Source organism: Aspergillus flavus, chromosome 3, assembly GCF_009017415.1.
Source record: "Aspergillus flavus chromosome 3, complete sequence".
NCBI classification, from domain to species: domain Eukaryota; kingdom Fungi; phylum Ascomycota; class Eurotiomycetes; order Eurotiales; family Aspergillaceae; genus Aspergillus; species Aspergillus flavus.
The window spans coordinates 71,452-92,727 of NC_092407.1; the positions used below are offsets into that span (position 1 = coordinate 71,452).

At 33.1% G+C, this 21,276-nt stretch overlaps 4 protein-coding genes across 4 annotated transcripts; 3 read left to right on the plus strand and 1 right to left on the minus strand.

Annotated features, from left to right (window-relative positions):
- Positions 1-327: 327 nt before the first annotated feature.
- Positions 328-3,046, minus strand: F9C07_2281316 (putative subtilisin). Its single transcript, XM_041285170.2, has one exon. The coding sequence runs from the start codon at positions 2,628-2,630 to the stop codon at positions 576-578; it is 2,055 nt and encodes a 684-aa protein (XP_041143890.1). The 5' UTR covers positions 2,631-3,046; the 3' UTR covers positions 328-575.
- A 10,129-nt stretch (positions 3,047-13,175) lies between these two features.
- Positions 13,176-15,092, plus strand: F9C07_1360142 (uncharacterized protein). Its single transcript, XM_041290578.2, has one exon. It carries the CDS (start codon positions 13,401-13,403, stop codon positions 14,793-14,795), a length of 1,395 nt encoding a protein of 464 aa, XP_041143891.2. The 5' UTR covers positions 13,176-13,400; the 3' UTR covers positions 14,796-15,092.
- Positions 15,093-16,025: 933 nt separating this feature from the next.
- F9C07_2065740 (Alpha/Beta hydrolase protein) lies at positions 16,026-18,884 on the plus strand (the record flags this gene model as incomplete). The annotated part of the gene is made up of 3 exons (XM_041285164.2): positions 16,026-16,081; positions 16,613-17,056; positions 17,495-18,884. 3 exons carry the CDS (start codon positions 16,026-16,028, stop codon positions 18,882-18,884), a joined length of 1,890 nt encoding a protein of 629 aa, XP_041143892.2.
- Positions 18,885-19,442: 558 nt separating this feature from the next.
- Positions 19,443-20,748, plus strand: F9C07_2281320 (putative spherulin-1B precursor). Its single transcript, XM_041290587.2, has 3 exons — positions 19,443-19,842; positions 19,897-20,039; positions 20,095-20,748. The coding sequence occupies exons 1-3, from the start codon at positions 19,703-19,705 to the stop codon at positions 20,520-20,522; spliced, it is 711 nt and encodes a 236-aa protein (XP_041143893.1). The 5' UTR covers positions 19,443-19,702; the 3' UTR covers positions 20,523-20,748.
- Positions 20,749-21,276: the final 528 nt, after the last annotated feature.

The following is a 21,276-nucleotide window of genomic DNA, read 5'->3' on the forward strand; positions in this document are numbered from 1 at the left end:
GGGTGTAGGCGCCACCGGCTCAATCCTAACAGTTCACTAATTTATAACTAGGTGAAGATCTCTCACATCGAGGTCCTTGGGTTCCCTCCTTAAACCTAAGCCCTGGTATAGGATTTCAGACTGTTGGCATACATTCCTTAACTGTAGGTTGGGTTAGCCGCTAGGGCGCGTCATTCCGTTTCCAGAACGACATTGTAACAGTGCTCTGCTGTAAGGTAAGGAATGGCACTAAGTGTGTAGTCCCGGTAGTAGTCTGTCGGCTTATGGCAAGCACAAAAAAAAAAAAAAAAAAAAAAAAAAAGAGAAAATACAGTTAAATTGATTAAACACAACTAACTTTTCTCCCTCGCATCCGCCTGAATTTGCCTCAGGTTTTAGGTATACCTTCTGTTCACTTGCCTAAAGACAAACTCTTCCTGCAGTCATTTTGCTTCAACTCATCCTTCAGGGTTATACATCCATGGTAAAGCAACCAGAACCAACCAAAACTACAAAATCAACCGAAGAGGAGAACTTCAGTGCACCAGAGAGATATCCACCCGCGGTTAACAATATCTCTGCCCGCTGTACAAGTGTTAAGTAAATCGCCAGGCGCAGGCATACGGTTGGGCAAACCTGGTGATACGATGCGCACGTACTTTAACAATCGCCTGCCCGGAAGGAATATTGGTCCAAGTGACTTGTTCCACATTGTTGACTCTGTCATAGCCCTGGCTCACACCCATATTGCCATGCCGCTCACGTCCATTCGCGGTAACAATAAGGTCAAGGTCGTTTTGAAGACATGGGCCTGGGGGGTCCGTCCACACAAGGGTAACCTTCAGCTCACTATTTCCATTGGCGATTGTGATTCGAAAGACATCATTTTCATCACCTTGTTCAAGAGGGCCGCCCTCAGCATACTCCTTATCATTAACTGGCCGAAGAATAACTGAATTAGCGAGATTGACCCGACCCCAGCCAGAGTTTGGGTTTGGAGATTGGCCAGCCTCCGGGGGGTTGTATTGGCCAGTTAATTCAACCGCGCCGTTGATCAACAGAGCTTTTATCAGCGCGGCGCTCGGTTCGTGCTCCCCATTATTCACGAGAGTCTCCCGTAAGACTGCCGCACAGCTAGCCACCAGAGGGGTGGCCATGCTGGTGCCACCTAGGTATACCCAATCCCCGTTCGCAGCTCCCCATATATTGGCTGGATCTAGATGGCAGCGCCGGGAACGCGTAGACAGTATACTAGTACCCGGCGCCACGACATCTGGCTTGATCCTGCCCTCTTTTGTCGGGCCGCGGCTGCTAAAGGCAGCCATACCATTTGGGTTGTTCGCAATGGAGTCATTGCGGATCGGTGGGGACGGGTAGTCAAACGGCCAAACACTATGATACGTTCTCGGATTATTCCGGTTACTCTCACTGGCACCGACTGTCACGCAGTTCTTTGCAGCAGCATGTGCGCCAATCTGGGCGAGGTCGATGATTCCATTGGCCGGGGAGTTATCAATCCCGTCATTCCCAGCCGCAAAACAAATCACCATGCTCGGATGGTTCCAAACAAAGTTATCAATCTCTGCCGAGCTGTTGTCGTATGGGAGTTGGGAACCAGTCCAAACATATCCCCAGGAATTCGTATGAATTCGAGCATGATGTTCCTGATATGGTCCGAGGAAAAGAGATTCCAAGTTGGTCGGGATGCCGCCAAGGCCATTCCTCTCGTCCAATAAAGACTGGACCACCAGGGAGGCTCTCGAAGCTGGGGACTCTATTGTGGCCCCATTGTAATCATCATTCCCAACGACTGATCCGCACACATGTGTGCCATGTCCGTCTGGGTCGTCGGTCCTATTTTGCCGACCCAAAGCATATAGGTGTTGAACCTTAACTCGACCCGAAGGGCCACTGGGGGGGTCTTTGAATGCTGGAAGCGTTAAACCCGGATTGGTAGATCCTTGATCATAGCCCGTATCTGCCACGGCAATCACCTGTCCTAAGCCCTTGTATTGTATTCTATTCAGGTTAATATCTGCATCCATGATATTTCGTGCTTGATCATTGTACAGTTTTGTTTGGTGAACCTCGTGAATCGCTTTGATGATGTCAAGCGCAGCTAGATGGTCTAGATATTGCTCTTGGACCTGAAGCCTGATCTTGTTCCCTCTGGCGTTGATAATATCAAAATCAACATGTGCGGCTTTCGCAATAGAAGATTTATTATCTGGGTCAGCCACATCGATCCCCTCGTGGAGAATTAGATCCACAGTCCGTAAAGTCCTGGTGTGCGGTGCGCCAACTAAGTTTGGAGCATCCGCCTCCGAGGGATTTACTTGTCTTTTCAAACGAGGGGGAAGAACAAAGAGCTGAGGATAAATATTCGCCCACTTAACAAAATCTAGGCGCCGAACAGGGGTCAAATCCGCTGCTTTAAACCCGCACAAGTATGTGTTTTCGGAGACATACTCATGGATCTCGACGCCTAAATCCCGGAGCTGGCTCTTCTGGCTGATGGAGGGGTGTTGAACAGTTTGGATTAAGATATAATCTGACGAGGAAGCATCAGGCTTATAAATCCCATGGGCCTGCAAGGCAGCTTGTTGCACCGCGGGATCTAGCGAATTGCCATTAATGGTAATAACAGACATGATGTGATCCTCGTAGTCCGATTTCAGGTGGTGATTAAGAATACAAATTGAATTGTAAGCTAACAGAAATCATGTTGACCACGAGGATAAGATGATCCTTATATAGACAGAAATGCCGTCGTCCCTTGTGGACTGTGAGAAGTGAAGGACGTCCATGTCACGAACAACCTCAATAGCTTGCTCAACCTTGAATGATCACGCATTCATGGTACGTCCTATACGATTTCTTTTTTCCTAGTCTCATGAGTGCGTATGAAGGTCACAAGCATCGTGATATCGCAAATCATTAGATTGGGTCAGTCGCCCGGGCCCAGCCCCGGATCGGAACGAACAGCCGCCGTTTGCGGACAACAATGGAGCACTTTCCATGGAACGGGCGACAGCAAGATTAAAATTAACCTTATTTCTTAGCGTGGACATGACACAAACGCCTTGGCATCAGAAATGAGGAGTAACATGACTATACATGTTCGTGACAATCAACTACCCTGCGATGGATGCAGTCCGTGCGCCACGAGTGGCCTGACTGAAGGAAGATGTTCGACACCTACCCCGTGAGATGATACACTGCCCAGAAATGTTAAAGCTGTGCTGGAACTAGAAATTTAAAAGATAATGATTTCCACTCTCTTAGCTACTGACATTATACTTCCAACCACAGATTATCTTACCGACAGGTCATCCCCTATCATCTTATTTGTATCGACAGTGGGTGATCTAGAACACGTATTGCCTTTCACAAAGTCAATTTCACCCATAGGAGCTTCTGTTGGTGAGAAACATGTAAATCAGTCTCGGTCTCTCCAATCCCGATTGCCTTCTCCTCAATGTAACAGAAATTGCCAATGGCCTAGATGCAAACGGCCAGATCTATCTATAATATAAAAGATCTGGTTCTAGGGTATTACGCAGGGCTGAAAGTCTCTAGATATCGAATAGCGGCCATAGCAACTGATGGTACTAATGTAATGGAGTTAGCTGAGCCTTGCCAATCCCTGAGTAGCTTGAAAGTTCTACCATGGCTAGTTGCCAGAGATTATGAAGGACTATTTTCAAATTTTCTTTTGGCGTCATGCCACTATTTTCTGTAATAATGATTCGTTCCTAACCAGATTGGAGTGACGCCCAGGTGATTCTCTACCCTATGATGTCTGAATTGCCTTTTCGAAACCTTTTCGATCGTTGTCATGATGGCCAAGAGAGAGATCAAAGTTTAATCAATCAACGGGGGAGTTAATCGGCTGAGTACATGGTAGACTACTGCTATATTAGAAGAAAGAAGTTAAAGAGAGGTTGCGATCTTCATAACGGTACTGGTTCTAGATCAGTTATAAATATGGGTGTCGAATAGCGCATACTCGTCCTGTTTCATAGATTCCAGTATGTATCTCTTGTTATTAGAGTTCTCCGAAAGCGAAGATATGCCGGAATAACGCGATGATTGTCGAAAATACCTCTGCTAGGTAATGGTGCTGCTAGAAATTTTAATTTTAATAATTTTAATTATTAAATATATTTTTAATTAAATAATTTATTTCTAGAGCTAACTAACTATTTTAATTAATTAAATAAAAATTAAAATTATAATAAATATTAATACTAGACTACTAATACTAGAGCTAATAACTATATTTTTTCTATTTATTTTTAAAATTATATTATTATTTTTAATTTTAAATATAGTTTAATTTATATAGAATAATAATTAATATATTATATCTAGAGCTTTATTATTAAGTTTAAGATTAATTAATAAACTATATTTTAAAAATTATTAATCTAAAATTATTCTTTAATCTCTATTATTATTAGATTATAATTTTAGAAAGATAGAAAATACTATAAAATTTCTATTAATACTAGATTATTATTATTATAAAGATATAATAAATATAATACTATTATTAATATTAGATTTAAATCTAAAAAATTAGATCTGTTAAATATATATATCTAATAGTTAAAAAAGTATAAATAAATTAAAACTAGTTTTATTATTAAAGATAACTTTATAATAACTAAATAGATTAATTATAAAAAATTAAATTAAATATATAAATAAATATTCTTATATATCTCTATTTATTATATTACTATTATAATATATATAATTTTATTATAATAGCTAGTATTAATATTCTTAGCTTTTTCTAAATAATTACTAAATAAATAATTTTAAGAATATTTTCTATCTAGAAGTTGGCTATTATTATTCTATTATTATTCTATTTTATATATCCGCCTTTAATAAGATATACTAGACAAGTGTTACGCCCGGGGCTTTGTTATTAAGTCTAAGACCAGTTAGTGGACCACGTTTTGAGGGTTACTAATCTGAAGTTGTTCTTTAATCTCTATTGTTATTAGATTTTAGTTTGGAAAAGATAGGAGTTATTATAAGATTTTTGTTAATATTAGATTATTATTGATACTAGACTATTATTATTATAGAGATATAATTAATATAAAACTACTATTATTACTAGATTTAAGTCTAAAGAGCTAGATTTATTAAATATATATATCTAATAGTTAGAAGAGTATAAATAAATTAAGATTAATTTTTATTACTAAAAGTAACTTTATAATAATAATATATATTAATTATAAAGAATTAAACTAAGTATATAAATAAATATTTTTATATATTTTTACTTATTATATTACTACTATAACTTTTTATATTAATAATATAATATATTTTATTAGTACTATAAGCTTATTGTATTACTAATATATTTAATTATATTATTATTATAATATATATAATTTTATTATAGTAGTTGGTATTAATATCTATAGTTTTTTTTAAATAATTATTAAATAAATAATTTATTAAATATTTTCTATTTAGAAATTAGCTATTATTATTTTATTGTTATTCTATTTTATATATCTATTTTTAATAAGATATATTAAATAAAAGTCTATAATATTATTTTTTTTTTTTTAGACTTTTATTTTTAAAAGTATAAAGTTATAGTCTTATCTAGATAAGAGATATTTATTTTTAACTTTTTTTTTATCTATATTCTAACTATATTTTTTAATTTTATCTATAAATCCAAGTTTTACTAGTAAATTAAAAATAAAAGATTTTAGATAGTATTTTTTTATAAATATTATATTTATTTTTATTATTCTTATATTAAATCTAAAAATTCTAGTTATTATAGCGAGTGTATAAAAGTAAATAGTATTTTTTATAAAATATTTAAATTTTTTTTTTTTAATATTAAGTAGAAACGGCTCGTGAAAGTCTAAAATATTATTAAGAAAAAGAAAAAGATTATTTTAGTAAAGTTTTTTTATTTATAAAAATAAAAATAGTTATTATAAAAATATATAGATAATTTTATTACGTATAATATTAAAAAAATTAAAAAATTTAAGAAATTTAAATATTAAAAGTAAAAAAAGTATAAAATATAGAAAAAATTATACTATTAAAAAATTATAGTTTTCTATTTTAAAGCTAGTATATTAAATAGTAATATTTAATTAGCTATAGTTTCTAGATTAGATTTTAGTTTAATTTAGTTAATAAATAATTTTTTTTTTTAGATAAATTTTAATTTTTTTATTAATAATACTATTAAACTAGTTAATAGTAGTCTATTAAATTTTTAATAGATTTCTATAAGTTTTTTAAAATATTATAACTTTTCTATTTTATTAGATAATATAGTTTTCTATTAATTTATTTATATTTTAGTATTTTTTTAATTTTATATTCTATTTTTTTTTATTAAGTTTAATATTTTTAATAATTTTAGCTTTTTCTAGTATAGATTTTAATAATAAGATATAAAATATAGAATATATCTTTTTTATTAAATTTAGTAGTTTTAATTAATAGTTAATATTATTAATTTATTTTTTAATTTTAAATAATCTAATTTTTTAATAGTTAAGTTTTAAACTTAGTCGCTTTATTTTAATATTTTTATAAAGTAGAAATATTTTTTTTTTTTTTTTAAAATAGATCTCTTTTTATAGTATTAATTATAGTATATTATTATATAATAATTAAAAAATTTAATATTTAAGAATAATTAATTATATAAGCTTTTTAATTTTTTAACTATTTTAATTATTTTTTTAATAATAGATTATTTATTTTTTAGTTTATTTATTATTTTAATATAGTATTTATAATTTATATAAAAAAGTATTATTTCTATTATTAAATATTCTGTGTTATTATATATAAACTATACTATTAATAATAGATTTATTTAATTATTCTATTAATAATTAATATAGTATTGTAAATATTGTTTAATTATTTAGTTTATTTTTTCTATTTAATTATTTCTTTATAGATAATATATTATAGTTAATTTTTAATTTATTTTTATTAGATCTATAAATAATTACTAAAATTTTAATATAAATAATTTATTTTAATTTAATATAATCTTTTCTAATATTCTATAATAAATAAAGATATAATTAATAAGTAGATATATAAGATATACTATATTAAGTATTAATTTATTTAGTATTAAATAAATATATTTAATAAATTAATCTATTATTATTATTATTATATTCTATTTTTTTAATTTAGATAGTAATTTTATAAAATTAATTATAATCTATTTTTAAAATTTTAAAAATATATCTAATAATTATATAAATCTATATAATTTATATTTTATTAGCTTATTTTTAATATATATTTTATATTTATTAATATATTTTTTAATTTATTTTACTATATTTAAAAAATAGTAGTTTTTTATAATCTATTTTAATATTTTCTCGATTTTAAAGTATTTTTATATTAGGTTGTTATAATATTTTTAAATAATTATATTCTATAGTTTTTAAGAAATTTAAATAAGATTTTAATAGTATATAATTTTATTTTTATTTTTAGTAAATAGATTATTATTTATTTTAAATTTTTATATAAATATTTTATTTTTTTTATTTACTTTCGCGATAAGATATTAAGTAGAGTTTTTAATTTTTATAATTATTACTATAAATATTTATTTATTATATTTAATTAATCTATTTTTATACTATTTTAATATTATAGTTTTAATTATTTTTTTTTTAATTTTATAATTAGATCTTTAGCTTAAAATATTAATTTAGTTGTTTTTTAATTTTTTATAATATTTAATTCTAAAATTATATTATAATAGTATTTTAGTCTATTTTATTTATTTTTATATAAGCTTTTTTATAGTTATAAAATATATTAGATTTTTATAATTTAATTTTATAATAATCTAGTATTATATTTTTTTTAGATAAATTCTCTATTTTTTAAATATTAATACTATAGCTAATAATTCTTTATTATAGATATTATAGTTTAATTTTACTTAAACTAGTTTTCTAGATTTAAATATTATTAATTATAGCTTTTTATTTAATTTTATTTATATTATTTATATATTAATTATATAGTTAAATATATTAATTTTAATAATAGTTTACTTAGCTAGATTATATTATACTAAAATTAGTATAATAGTAATTATTTTTTTTATTTTATTAAATATATTTTAATATTTATTTATTTATTTTTATTATTTTAATTTTTTAAATAAGTTAAAAAGTAGTGCTAGTCTATACACGTATTAATTAATAAATTTTTAATAATAGTTTAGTAATTTAATAAATTATTATAATTTTTTAAGATTAATTAGTTTTAGCTATTCTTAAATAGCTTTTATTTTTTTTTTTTCTATTTATATTTCTTTAGTAGATATCTAATATTTTAAAAACTTGGTTTTTTAAATATAGAATTTATATTTTTTTAATTTAAACTATATTTCTATTTTCTATAGCTTTTTTAAAATTACTTAGATATATTAAATATATTTTTTAAAATTATATAAAAAGATTAGAATATTATTTAGATATATAATAATAAATATATTAAGAATTTTTTCTAGTACTTTATTAATAAATCTTTAAAATAATATTAATATATTAATAAATTTAAAAAATATAATTAAATATTTAAAATATTTATATTTTATTTAAAATATAGTTTTTTATTTTTTATTTTCTATAATTCTAAGATAATAGTATATATCTATAATATTAAATTTTATAAACTATTTTATTTTTTTTATTTTATTTTATATTTTTATAATAAATAGTAATAGATATTTATTTTTAATTATAATATTATTTAATAGTTAATAGTTAATATATAGTTATAATTTCTTTTTTTTTTTAAATATAAATAATATATTATATTTTATTAGATTTTTTAATAATTAAATTTATTTTTTTTTAAGTCTATTTTTAATATATTTTTTTAAAGTTTATAATTTTTTTTCTAATATTAAATAAATTTATTTATATATTATCTTTTTTTTTTTTTAAATAGAGATAGTATAATTGTATAATCTATACTTTAATAACTTATTTATTTATAGCTATTTAAATAGTTCTTAGAATTTTTAATATTTTTTAGATAGATTTAACTATTTTGTGGAGTTAACTATTAATTTTTAAAAATCTAAAAGTATTTAAAAGTTGCTATTTAATTTTAATAATATTTAATTTATTTTTAATAAAGAGTATTATTTCTTTTCTAATCTATTTTTTAATATTATAATTTTTAGTTATTTTTATTTATTAGTAGATATCTATTCTATTAGTTTAGTTAATTATTTCTTTTTTAAATATTAGATTATTATTATAATTATATTTTTTATAAAATTTTTTTTTATAGTATTTTAATTATATTATTTAATTCTTTTACTATTAATATATTTACTAGTAAAAATACGGGTACTATATTTTATATATAGTTTTTTTAAATAATAGTAATTATTTAAATAGAATATTTTTTATTTTTAATCTATTATTAAATTATAATCTTTAAGCTATAAGATCTTTAATACTATATTATATTTATTTTTTAAAAATATAATATTAAAGACTATATTTTTAATATATTATTTTATAGCTATAGTAATAGATATTATTTTAATTAAGACTTAACTAGTTTCTAATTTCTAGCTATTTAGTCTAAATAAAAATTTAATATTTTTTTTTTATTATTCTTTAATCTTTATATTTTTTTAATATTTTAGTAATATAAAGTTATTTATTATATTTAAGTCTATTATTATTTATACTAGTTTTCTATTAATAGTAATAATTATAGTAATATATTTTTTTTATTTAATTATAGTAAATATTTTTTAATTTATATTATTTTATAGTTAAAAATATACTATTTATTTCTAGATTTAATAGTAATTATAATTATTATTAAAATATACTATTTAAAAGTAATAATTTATATTAATTCTATTATATAGTAATAATATTTATATTTTTTTAATTAATAATATATTTTTTTATATCTTTTTTTTACTTTATCTAGATTAATAAATTTAAGTTCTCTATAGTATTTAAATCTATCTATACTATATATTTTATATATAATTAAATATTTATTATATTATTAATAATATTTATTTTAATTTTTAATATTTAAGTTCTAGTATTTATAATTTTAATATAAATATTATTCTATTAATATTTTAAATAATTATAAAAATTTTATAGAATTTTATATTATTTTATTAATTATATTATTGATTTAATTAATAAGAATCTTTTATTTTTATAGTAGTTTAATTTTAATTTATTATATTTAATATAGCTTTAATACTAGTATTCTTTATTTTAATAATATTATTTTTTATAATATATTAATAAATACTATAATTTATTAATATATATTTTTATTTTTATTTTAGAGATTTTCTAGTATTTTAGATATTTTAAAAAGTCTCTTTATATTAAAATTATAGCTAATCTATTAAATACTATACTTTTTATTTAAAAAATTAATTTTAATTAAAATTTAATTTAATTAATTAGTATTTAAAATAGATTTATTATATTAATTAATATTATTAAAATTATTTACTCTATAGATCAGTGTATATTTTATATATTTTTTAATTAATTTTATAATAGTTTTATACTATAATTTATTATTAATTTATTTAAATTTATTAGTTTTATTATTTATATAGTTAGCTAATTTATTAATTTTATATTTATTAAATTAATTATACTATTATTTAATAGTATTCTATAAATTACTTTAATTTTAATTAATATATAGCTATATAGTTTAATTAATATAAATAATAAATTAATTTAGTATAATTTAATTATTATTATTTAGTTTATTTTCTTTATATTATTTTATTTTTTTTATTAATAAATCTATATTAATATTAAGCTATATAACTTTAATTTCTTTACTAATCTTATTTATATTTAGATTTTTAATTTTAATAGTATAGTAAGCTTTTTTAATTTTATTATATAGTTTACTATTTTCTATAGTAGTATTAAATTACGCGAATCTTATTTTTTTTAATAATTCTATTTTATTCTTTATAATATTTATTTATTAAGACTTTTAATTTAATTAATAATTATTTTTTTTTATTAATAGTTTTTTAATATATATTTTATTTTTCTATAGTTATAATAAAATTTTTTATATTTTTAATATTTTTATTTCTTTTAGAAGATATCTTTTAATTAGTCTTATTTTTTAGTAGTATCTAACTCTATAGATTTTAGTTTATAAAAATTATTATATTTAGTATTTATATATTTTTACTAATTATTTAATTTATATTATTTTTTTAATTAATAATTATTTTTTTTCTAGATTTTATTATTCTATTTTTCTATAAATTATTTATAATAGCGATTATTTATTTTAATAGTAAAGTTAATTATTTTATTAAGTATTACTAGTTTATTAATTTATATAAACTTATTTTTTACATATTTTTTAAGACTATTAATAAAGATTAATATATAGATCTTTTTATTTTAGTTTATTCTAGATATAATCTACTAAAATTCTATTATATAGATTAATATATTATTTTATTAATTATTTTAATTTATATTTTGCTATTACTTTAATATTAATATTTTTAAAAATCTATTTAAAATATTTATATAGATTTTCTAAATTAATAAATAATTTTTTTATAATATTTAATTAATTATTTAGTATAATTTTATAATATTCTTAGATATATAGTTTAAACTAGTTCTATACTATTTTATATAAATAAATAAATATAAAAATAATCTTATTAATTTTATTAATAAGATTTTTTCTATTTATATAAATGTATATATTTATTTATATTAGAAATATTTATAATTTTAAGTAAATTTTATTAAAAGACTTAGCTTTTAGTAGTTTTATTTTTTTAATTATATTTTTAGATATTAATATTCTAATCTAAGTATAAAGCTAAATAATATAATTCTATTATTTATTTTAGATTTATTTAGCTTTTTTAAGCTATATTTTAAAATTTTTAATTTTTTAATTTTTTTTTTTAGTATTATTAATAAGCTGGATAATTATATTTTTTATTTACTTTAGTTATTTTTTTATAGTTATTTTGTTTTTAGAATTAGTTTCTATTAATAGAGTATTCTTAACTGAAGTCTTCTTACTACTAGATAACTAAGAAGATATATTATTATTATTTTAAGTCTAAATATAGTTTAATTTATATAGACTAGTAATTAATATATTATATTTAGGGCTTTATTATTAAGTCTAAGACTAGTTAGTAAACTATATTTTGAGAGTTATTAATCTAAAGTTATTTTTTAATTTTTATTATTATTAGATTTTGGTCTAGAGAAGATAAAAGTTGTTATAAGACTTTTGTTAATACTAGACTACTGTTAATACTAGACTACTGTTATTATAGAAATATAGTTAATATAAGACTACTATTATTACTAGACTTAAGTCTAAAGAGTTAGGCCTATTAAGTATATATATCTAATAGTTAAAAAAGTATAAATAAGTTAAGACTAGTTTTTACTATTAAAAATAACTCTATAGTAATAATATATATTAATTATAAAAAATTAAACTAAGTATATAAATAAATATTTTTATATATTTTTATTTATTATATTATTATTATAATTTTTTATATTAGTAATATAATATATTTTATTAATACTATAAGCTTATTATATTATTAATATATTTAATTATATTATTACTATAATATATATAACTTTATTATAGTAACTAGTATTAGTATCTATAGCTTTTTTTGAATAATTACTAGATAAATGATTTGTCGGGTGTTTTTTATTTAGGAATTGACTATTGTTATTCTATTATTATTCTGTCTTGTATATCTGCCTTTGATAAGGTGTGCTAGACAAGGGTCTGTAATAACAAGGGTCTATAACAAATATTTTATTTTATAATTTAGAAAATAAATCTATAAATAGATTTTATAAGTAATTTAAATCTAGAATTATTAAGAATAATCTTTCTATTTGAACTCTTTTAATAAATTATTTATATTATCTATTCTATATAGAGAAAAATATATACTTCTTAGAATCTATCTTCTTTACTAGTTTTAATTTAATATTACTATTAACTTAGAACGAGTATTTAGATAATTAATCCTACAAAACCAATAGAATATTAGCAAGGCTGGAAGGCGCGATTCGACTCAATTACTGAGTTTCTGGATTGATACAGTAGTTGGCTGGACCACCTGGGTACTCGAGATGTACTTCGCCTGCAACGCCACAGAACCGGTTGTGAAACCGATTGTGAGTCGGACTGTGAGCTTCACTAGGCTGACATCTAGGCTGAATGTCGATCTCCGCCCCCACGTAAACCTCACCACGCGCGTTTTCTTGCGACGGGACTTTTTCGACTTTCATTCATCAACACGCTGATCAGCCATCATGGGGCTCGAAAACCTCCCGCGGGAAATTTTGAGCCTCGTCATAAGTCTATTGATTGAGAGAGCAAGCCCTTGCTTAGATCCGCACGACAATTTACAGCATATCTGTAACGCGCGTCTGATGTGCCGTTTATGGAACACGTTGGCGAGACCATTTGTATTCAAAAATGTGCGGCTGGCCTATACAGACGGGGAATACCAGGCTTGGAATGACATGCTGGACAGCGAGGCCGTTAGACAGGCCGTCCGCTGTGCTTACATCCGCTCTGCCCCGGACGACGATCACCCGCTCGGCATCTGGAACGCCTATACAGACTGCGGTTACAACGGCCTCCTTAGCGCAATCGGCCGCATCTCCGAATTAAACCGCATGAAGTCCCTCCATCTACGATTTTCCAGGCACTGCGCCGGCGTTGAAACAGATGATCCCCGTGATGAAGTTGTCGAAGATATCCGGAGGCGCCAAGAGATCCTGGAATCCGTCTTCAAGACGATCCAGAGGCGTTCAAGTAACAAGTGCAGCGCGAGTACCATGCGTTCTCTGACCATTGAGAACCTGCAAAATGCCCCTCTGCCAGAATTTACCTCATCGGAGCTCTTCAGGAGTGTGACGAAGGACCTCAACGCTCTGCATCTCATGGTGGCTGATGAGTACGATGAAGCCGGACCCGACTGGGACACGTATCGAATTGAACGCCAGGTGTTTGAACCATACCTCCACCACCAGTGGTTGGCTCCTCTCTCCGATCACCTGGTCTGCCTGACACTCTCCTTCCAGTTGGGTTGGGGAACTATACCAGGTTATTTTGACGGGAGCGGCCTCCACTTCCCAAGGCTCAAGACGCTGAACCTGGGCAACTTTGTCATCGGGCACCACAATCAGTTTGACTGGGTCTTGACCCAGTCGTCGCTGATGTGCCTTCGTCTAGACCGATGTTCTATTGTGTCGCACATAACTACACACGAAGACAATATTGAGAAATGGCACGTCCGGACCAACGACTGGTACGAGTATCCTCTGGGCTCCTTTGGCATTGACGGCCCCTATGTAATCTACGGCTTCTCGGGGACATGGGAGGCCATATTCGACAGCATTCGCACCGGCCTTCCTCAGCTTACCGTTTTCTGCTATCATTACGAGGATGACCCTGTCTTTCCGGTGCCCCCAGGGGCGCTATCTGTCAGCCTAAGCAACAAGAGATATACAACATTCGATGACTTCTGGCATGATGCGGATGAAGAATCTGGAGGGCAGGACTTTGGCGACAGTGAGTGGGGTTATCCTGATAAACGGTATGTGAATCGATCGAAAGAGACGAAAAGGGGAGACAGCCGAGCCCTGAACGCGCTGTTGCAGGAGATAAGACAACGGCAGCAGGCTCTTCGGTTGGACTAGCTTTCCGGGTCATGAAAATCTCAGGCGACATTCTGCCCTTCATTCTCGTGTCGGCCCTGCTACATTACATATTTTGGCACTTCATTTACCGGATGACAACGCTTGGCTTAGGTAGATATTTCTTGGCACTTTATTTCCACCTCGCTGGACCTTTCTATTGCTACAATAGCTCTCGTATTAATCCGATATCGTGGAAATAAAATGCCAAGGAATCTCCCACTGACGCCGAGCTTTTTTCTTCTCCACAAATGGGGCTGAGTTGTACAAATGCCGATGATTTAGTGCTGATTCTGCACTGGGACGTATTTGACCGGGGGCTGAAGCAATTTCAGCCTCAGAGAAGGCTCCAGAACGCTTCCTAAGGGTTTCTCTTCTGACACATAGAAGGCGAGCCTTTGGTGCACTTTAGCTAATACGCCCCAATCTCCCCGCCACTGACCGCAACTTGATCTACGCCAACAAATTTGAATATGCCTAGCGATACGACGCTGCCGGGATTCCAGGTAACTGGATTCAGACTCCGGAGAACACATGAGAAGTCCAGGAATGGTTGCGTGAGATGTAAGCAACAGCGGAAGAAGGTAGGCCATGTCTCTACCACAATGGCTCGGCACACAATGTCCTGATTGTATCGCCCAGTGCGATGAGTTGAGACCAAGTTGTTCTAGATGTACCAAGCGCATGTATAGATGCCGATACCAGAGCCGTCCGAGTGATGACAACCTGTCGGGGCAGGAACCGACCCACTTGCCAGTTCCTGATTCGCATGTCCCACCCCAAAGCCCTAGCACTGTAGTTCCAGGGTCTCGGTCGCCATCCGCACGTTTGAGTAAGCACCATTCGGTTCCTAGTCCTCCGTCTGGTGGACAACCCGCTGCTTCTCCAGGACTTAGTGCAGATGGAGAAAGACTAGGGTTGAATTCAAAGATCCCTGATACCCTCGACGCGACAGAGCTCGGTCTCTTGGCGCACTATATCACGCACACGAGCCAAACTATACCTTTCGACGATCTCGATCTTTACGCTCTGTCGGTAGGAGTGCCAAATATGGCTTTCAATTCTAGGGCTGTCATGTCATCCCTGCTAGCCTTGGCAGCCGCATGCAAGTCACACGATATAGCTAAGCGAGGCCAGACGCTTCTGGACCACCAGAGCCTCATGCAGATCCGAGAGCTACTGACGCTTGCGGAGCGCCACCATAGGGCCTCCCTTCGACACATACAAGCCACAATGCACAACTCTGATTCCTACGATTTTGTTCTCGCAAACGCGGCACTCATGGTATTGTACGCCTCTGCCAGCCACTCCATCCGAGTCCATCTTGCGGCCGGCGCAAAACAGTGTGGGCAGCAGTTGCCCGATGAGCTACTGCCGCAACATTCCCAGTGGATCTCCTTTACACGCGCAGCCCATATAGCGTCCACTGCAGTTCTTAACGACATCGTCGATGCTGCAGATAAAGTCCAAAGTGCCATTCCTAGCCCGGCTATAGATACAGGATCGAATTCACCAATTCCGGTCCTCTGTGGTACGGGTGTCTTGTCACCGCAGGACGGACCATCTGAGAATACGAAGCATCTATTTCTCCCTCTAGTCGCATCTACATATACTCGAGCCTTCGAGAGCCTGCGCCGGAGAGCTGAATTTACGGTGGCCCGTTTAAAGAGGTCGGAGCTTTCTCCTTGCAACACCCTACAGCTCGACGCATCCTTGGAATCTTTGTCCGTGCTGGAAAATTGTGCATCCCTGGCTCTGTCGACGAGAGAAGGTAACGAAAGCGTTCAGGTCCCCAGAAACCATGCTCTATCCTCTGATAGATCCCACAGAGTCTCACCATGGGTAGCAAGTTACATGATCAGTGTGACATCCATGGAGTCGCCACGGGTGCTTCGACGGATCATTATGTCATTCCTGAACAAAGCACCGGCGGAGTATCTCAGCCTTGTCCGGTCAGTGCTCGACGCTCCCGACGTGGAGGCAGGAGTTGAGGATGGGCTGACACAGGATTCACCCGGAGCTGAGGCACCGTCACTCAACGCGGCGCATCTACTAGCCATGGATATCTTTGCTCATTGGCTGGTCCTTGTCATGTTATTGGATGGTGTGTGGTGGATTGGTGATATTGGACAGTGGGAACTAAGCCAGGTTCTGTCCTTGATGAAGACCCAGAATGTGCTTGGCTGGTCAATAGATACTCGCGAAACGTGGTGGCCTGAGAGCATGTACTTGGTTAAGCGGGAGCTCAACTCCAATGTCCTGCAGTGAGAGATCATCGATCACACCCTGTGTGGGGGTAATTGCTCTAGCCTGTATTGGTCTTATATCCCCCGTCCATGTAGGATATTAACCTGACTTGGTTTATGCCTTGAAAGGGTTGTTTTTCTTGTGATGGTGAAATCCCCAGTTTACACGGCAGTACGTACTCGGAAGTTCCGGATATCAATTCCAGTGCCGGACCCACGTCTGAGGAACTATAATGATATTTCCAGGTCTGGAGTCAAGAACTCGGAATATCCGTCGACCCACACGGTGGATTGATTACTTCTTAACGGCCGACTTCCAAGGCAACATTCCCCCCTCACTCTCATCGGCCTCCCTTGACTGATCATTCAATCTCACATTATGAGAATTGCTTTGTTGCATCTGTTGACGATCGCCGCAGTGGCTTCATCCGCCAGCCTCCGGATCAAAACCACTAGCGGTACAGTTCAGGGCACGGTCAACAGTACATACCCTCACGTTCGTCAATTCTGGGGGATTCCCTTTGCGCAATCTCCGGTTGGGAATCTTCGCTGGCTTCCTCCTCACTCTCTCCCCGATAATGCTACATTAAATTATATCAACGCAACCGCGCCGCCTCCTGCTTGTCCACAAAGCACTAGTGCCTCGAATGTATTCGCTAAATATGAACCCGAAATCATGATCGTAGGAGGCACCAGTGAAGACTGCTTGACTCTGAGTATCTGGGCTCCGAACAACGGCAAGGACCTGTCGGACTTGCCGGTCATTATTTGGCTGTTTGGTGGTGAGTGGAGGATTGGTGGAACCGATGTACCTGCGTGGAATCCATCGTCCTGGGTAGAGCGCTCTCAGGAACATATCGTGGTCGCCGTGCAGTATCGCGTGAATGTATTCAAATTCCCTGCTTCCAGAGCGCTCCAGGATCAAAACTTGGGGATACTCGATCAGCGCGCAGGGGTCGAGTGGGTCCAAAAGAACATCGCTCAATTCGGAGGAAACCCCGAGCGAATGATTCTTTGGGGTGAAAGTGCAGGCGCAGGCAGTGCCGATATCCTGAACTTCGCTTATCCCGACGAACCGATCGTGCAGGGCTTTGCAGCCGACTCCGGCTCGGTTTTTCTCACGCTCAACACTCGCTCGACGGACGCCGCGGGCACGAACTTCTCGACGGTGGCTTCGTACTTCGACTGCTCAGGTTCCGCTCAGCACGAGCTAGATTGCTTGCGCCAAGTCCCAGCATCGGAGATCACGGCTTATCTGGCCACTTCGAACGGCTCCAGTTTGACATTCGCCCCGTTTATCGATAACGAAGTCGTCTTCGGCAACTATACCGAGCGCTACCTGCAGAACCGCCTCTCGAATAAGCCTGTTCTCTTCGGCTCAAATCTGGACGAGGGTACGCTCTGGTATAATGCTTCTAATACTGCCGCAGCCCAGGACATGACTCTGTCCTATTTCCAATGCCCTGTCCCCTATTCCGTCGCTCATCGACAATCGCTCGGCCTGACGACGTACCGGTACCAGTATCGGGGCAATTTCACCAACATCTCGCCCGAGGTGGGGCTAGGTGCCTATCATACCTCCGAACTCCCTCTTATTTTTGGTACGTCTGGTATATACGGTCCTGACAGCCACTTTGAGAAGGCTGTCAGTGTTAAAATGCAGGATTTGTGGGTCGCGTTTGCCAAGGACCCCGAGGATGGACTTGTACATCAAGGGTGGCCAAAGGCGGCGAGTACGGATGGGAAAGTTATGATATTGGCCGACAGTGATAGTCACACTGTCTCTACTGTAATGGCTGATAGAGCCATCGATGATGCTTGCCATGGCTACTATTCATCGTACTAGGTGTAACATTCTTGGATATCAATTTCAATAGAGTGAGTGTGGAAAGAGAGCACCGGAAAATATGTATATTAGAAGATCATCGTTCATGCTTGACTGAATAACTTCCAAGTTGCACGGTTGTGATGTCCTATTAATCCTACTTCTACTATGCATCGTCAGAGTGCTCAAGTTCCATCCACTCTTCAGAATCTCCTATTCATCTCAGCATTTCCACTATCTGATAGCTAGACCACCTGAGCCCTTACTCAGCCGGGCCCTCCTAACTCAATTGGAAATGGCTGTTGAAAGTTGAGATTATCCCCCCTGCGAAGATGAGATGGTATGAAAAATGTGTTGAAGTATTCTCATCGGGCAGAAATTTCATGATAAAACCATAAATAACTCAAAATCATATCTCCAGTCTGGGACGATGCAATTTCTGGGCTAAGAGTCGGGTCGTATTACTAATACGCTCCAGCTGCGGTGCCCAAGACAATAACAACCAATAGGAGAACGTCATATACGCCGGGGGCCTGAGTAAGGCTCAAGACGATGGCTGTGCTGTGCGTATATGGAATTCCCATGTATAGAACCTCCCACTTGGCACGCTTACGCGTAGGGGACGAGTCGGGCCGTAGAGTGCTATTTGGAATACATGCCGGCTGTTGAGCTTGGTGATGATGTACCAACACAAAAAGATCCAGATATCTATATATATATAAGGCCCTAGCTGCCCCCCGCTCTTGATGATTTAGTATACACTGGTTAAGCAATACCTTCTGTATACCCTGCTATTTACACATCATACCGACTTGTTCTATCCGACTCTAACATCCATCATGGTTTCTACGTCTGCCCTGCGCTCTATTGCCGCGGTGATGATCGCCCTTGCCATTCCAGCAAGCGCAGCACCCCAGCCGGTCAGCAAGCGCTCAACGTCTGAACTCAGCTTGACAGCTCAATTGCGACTTGCAGATACGTAAGTTTCAAAGCATGAACCCAGTGACGCAGAACAAATGATCTAATTGTCTAGTGCCATTGAACGTTACCAACTCCTCCCGAAAGATGAAGACTTTGTCTTCAATTTCACGGCAAGCGAGGTTCCGGTTGCCACTAGCCAGAACTTTCCTGCCCTTGTTGGCACTGGGGCTTCCTTCAGTATCGGGGAATTGCCAGGTATTTTCAGCGAGCACTGCCCTGGTTCTGAAGTTGCACTAATCCATGACCATAGCATGCAGCATGAGCTTCCTCCATCTTCACCCTCGTGCCACCGAGCTCTTTGCCCTTACGTCAGGGCGTCTACTGTCCGAAATGGTACCTGAGGCCGGCGTCCTGGACTCTGAAGGCAAGCAACGAGTCATCCGCGTGGAGCTCGGCCCCGGCATGGTGACCATCTATCCGGCCGGTTCGTTTCACACGCAGGTGAACCCGGACTGTGAACCGGCCAATTTCGCGGCAACCTTTAACTCAGATGAGTTTGCTGTGGGTCTGGTCGCCGCAGAGACATTTTCCCTCAGCGACGACGTGATTGCTGCCACCTTTGGGCAGAGCATCGCCGGTGAGGATATCGAGACTGTTAGAAACGCTATTCCAACGACGATGGCCATCAAGGTGGAAGAGTGTTTGAAAAAGTGTGGTAAGCAGAAGCGTCAAGCTTGATCAACTCAGCGTGGGTACCTCGCGAGATGCGACTTTGACAGGAGATCGATGATTAGGCTGCACTGAGATTGTCAGAAGGGGTTGTCTTATTGCATAGAATAGTATTTCATGTTTCACATAACTGCATGTACGGATTAGGAACAATACATGGTGAAGGTTGGTATTGAGGGCCATGATTCACCATAATATCTGGCTACAAAGCTGAATATTCTAATTCAAATAGAGGTGTTATACTAGGAGTACTTCTAGCACAAAAGCTGGTCCGTGTTTGCGGATGTCCATGTTCACTCCGGTAAGCCCTTAATGACCATCTAGGTCGTCCATGGCTGCGTTGGAAACAACCAGGGACATGTTGTGACGCAGCCAGTAGCTTCAAAACATGGTGCTTACAGCACAGGAAAGGGCCTGGGTGCAAAAGCCAACACAGACCTCATTGATAAGCGAAATCCCGGCAAGATAGTTACGCAACGACTTCACTCAGTCAGCCGCCAGAGTCATACACCAACGTGCCCTGGAATCTGGCCTCAACAGTGAGCCATATATACCAAGTCTATCCGCAATTAGTGTTCTATAGACACTCGAGTGTAACCATCATGCTGGTCAACACCCAATATGAAGGTTTTTGGCCGAGCAGGCAGCAGATAAATAGCCTCTTCACGAGGACACTCTCATTGCTTTCCGATTGCTCTTTACCACTCCTCCATCCCACTCTCGGAAGTCGCCAGAATAGCGCTTTCCTGCGCGACAACGGAAG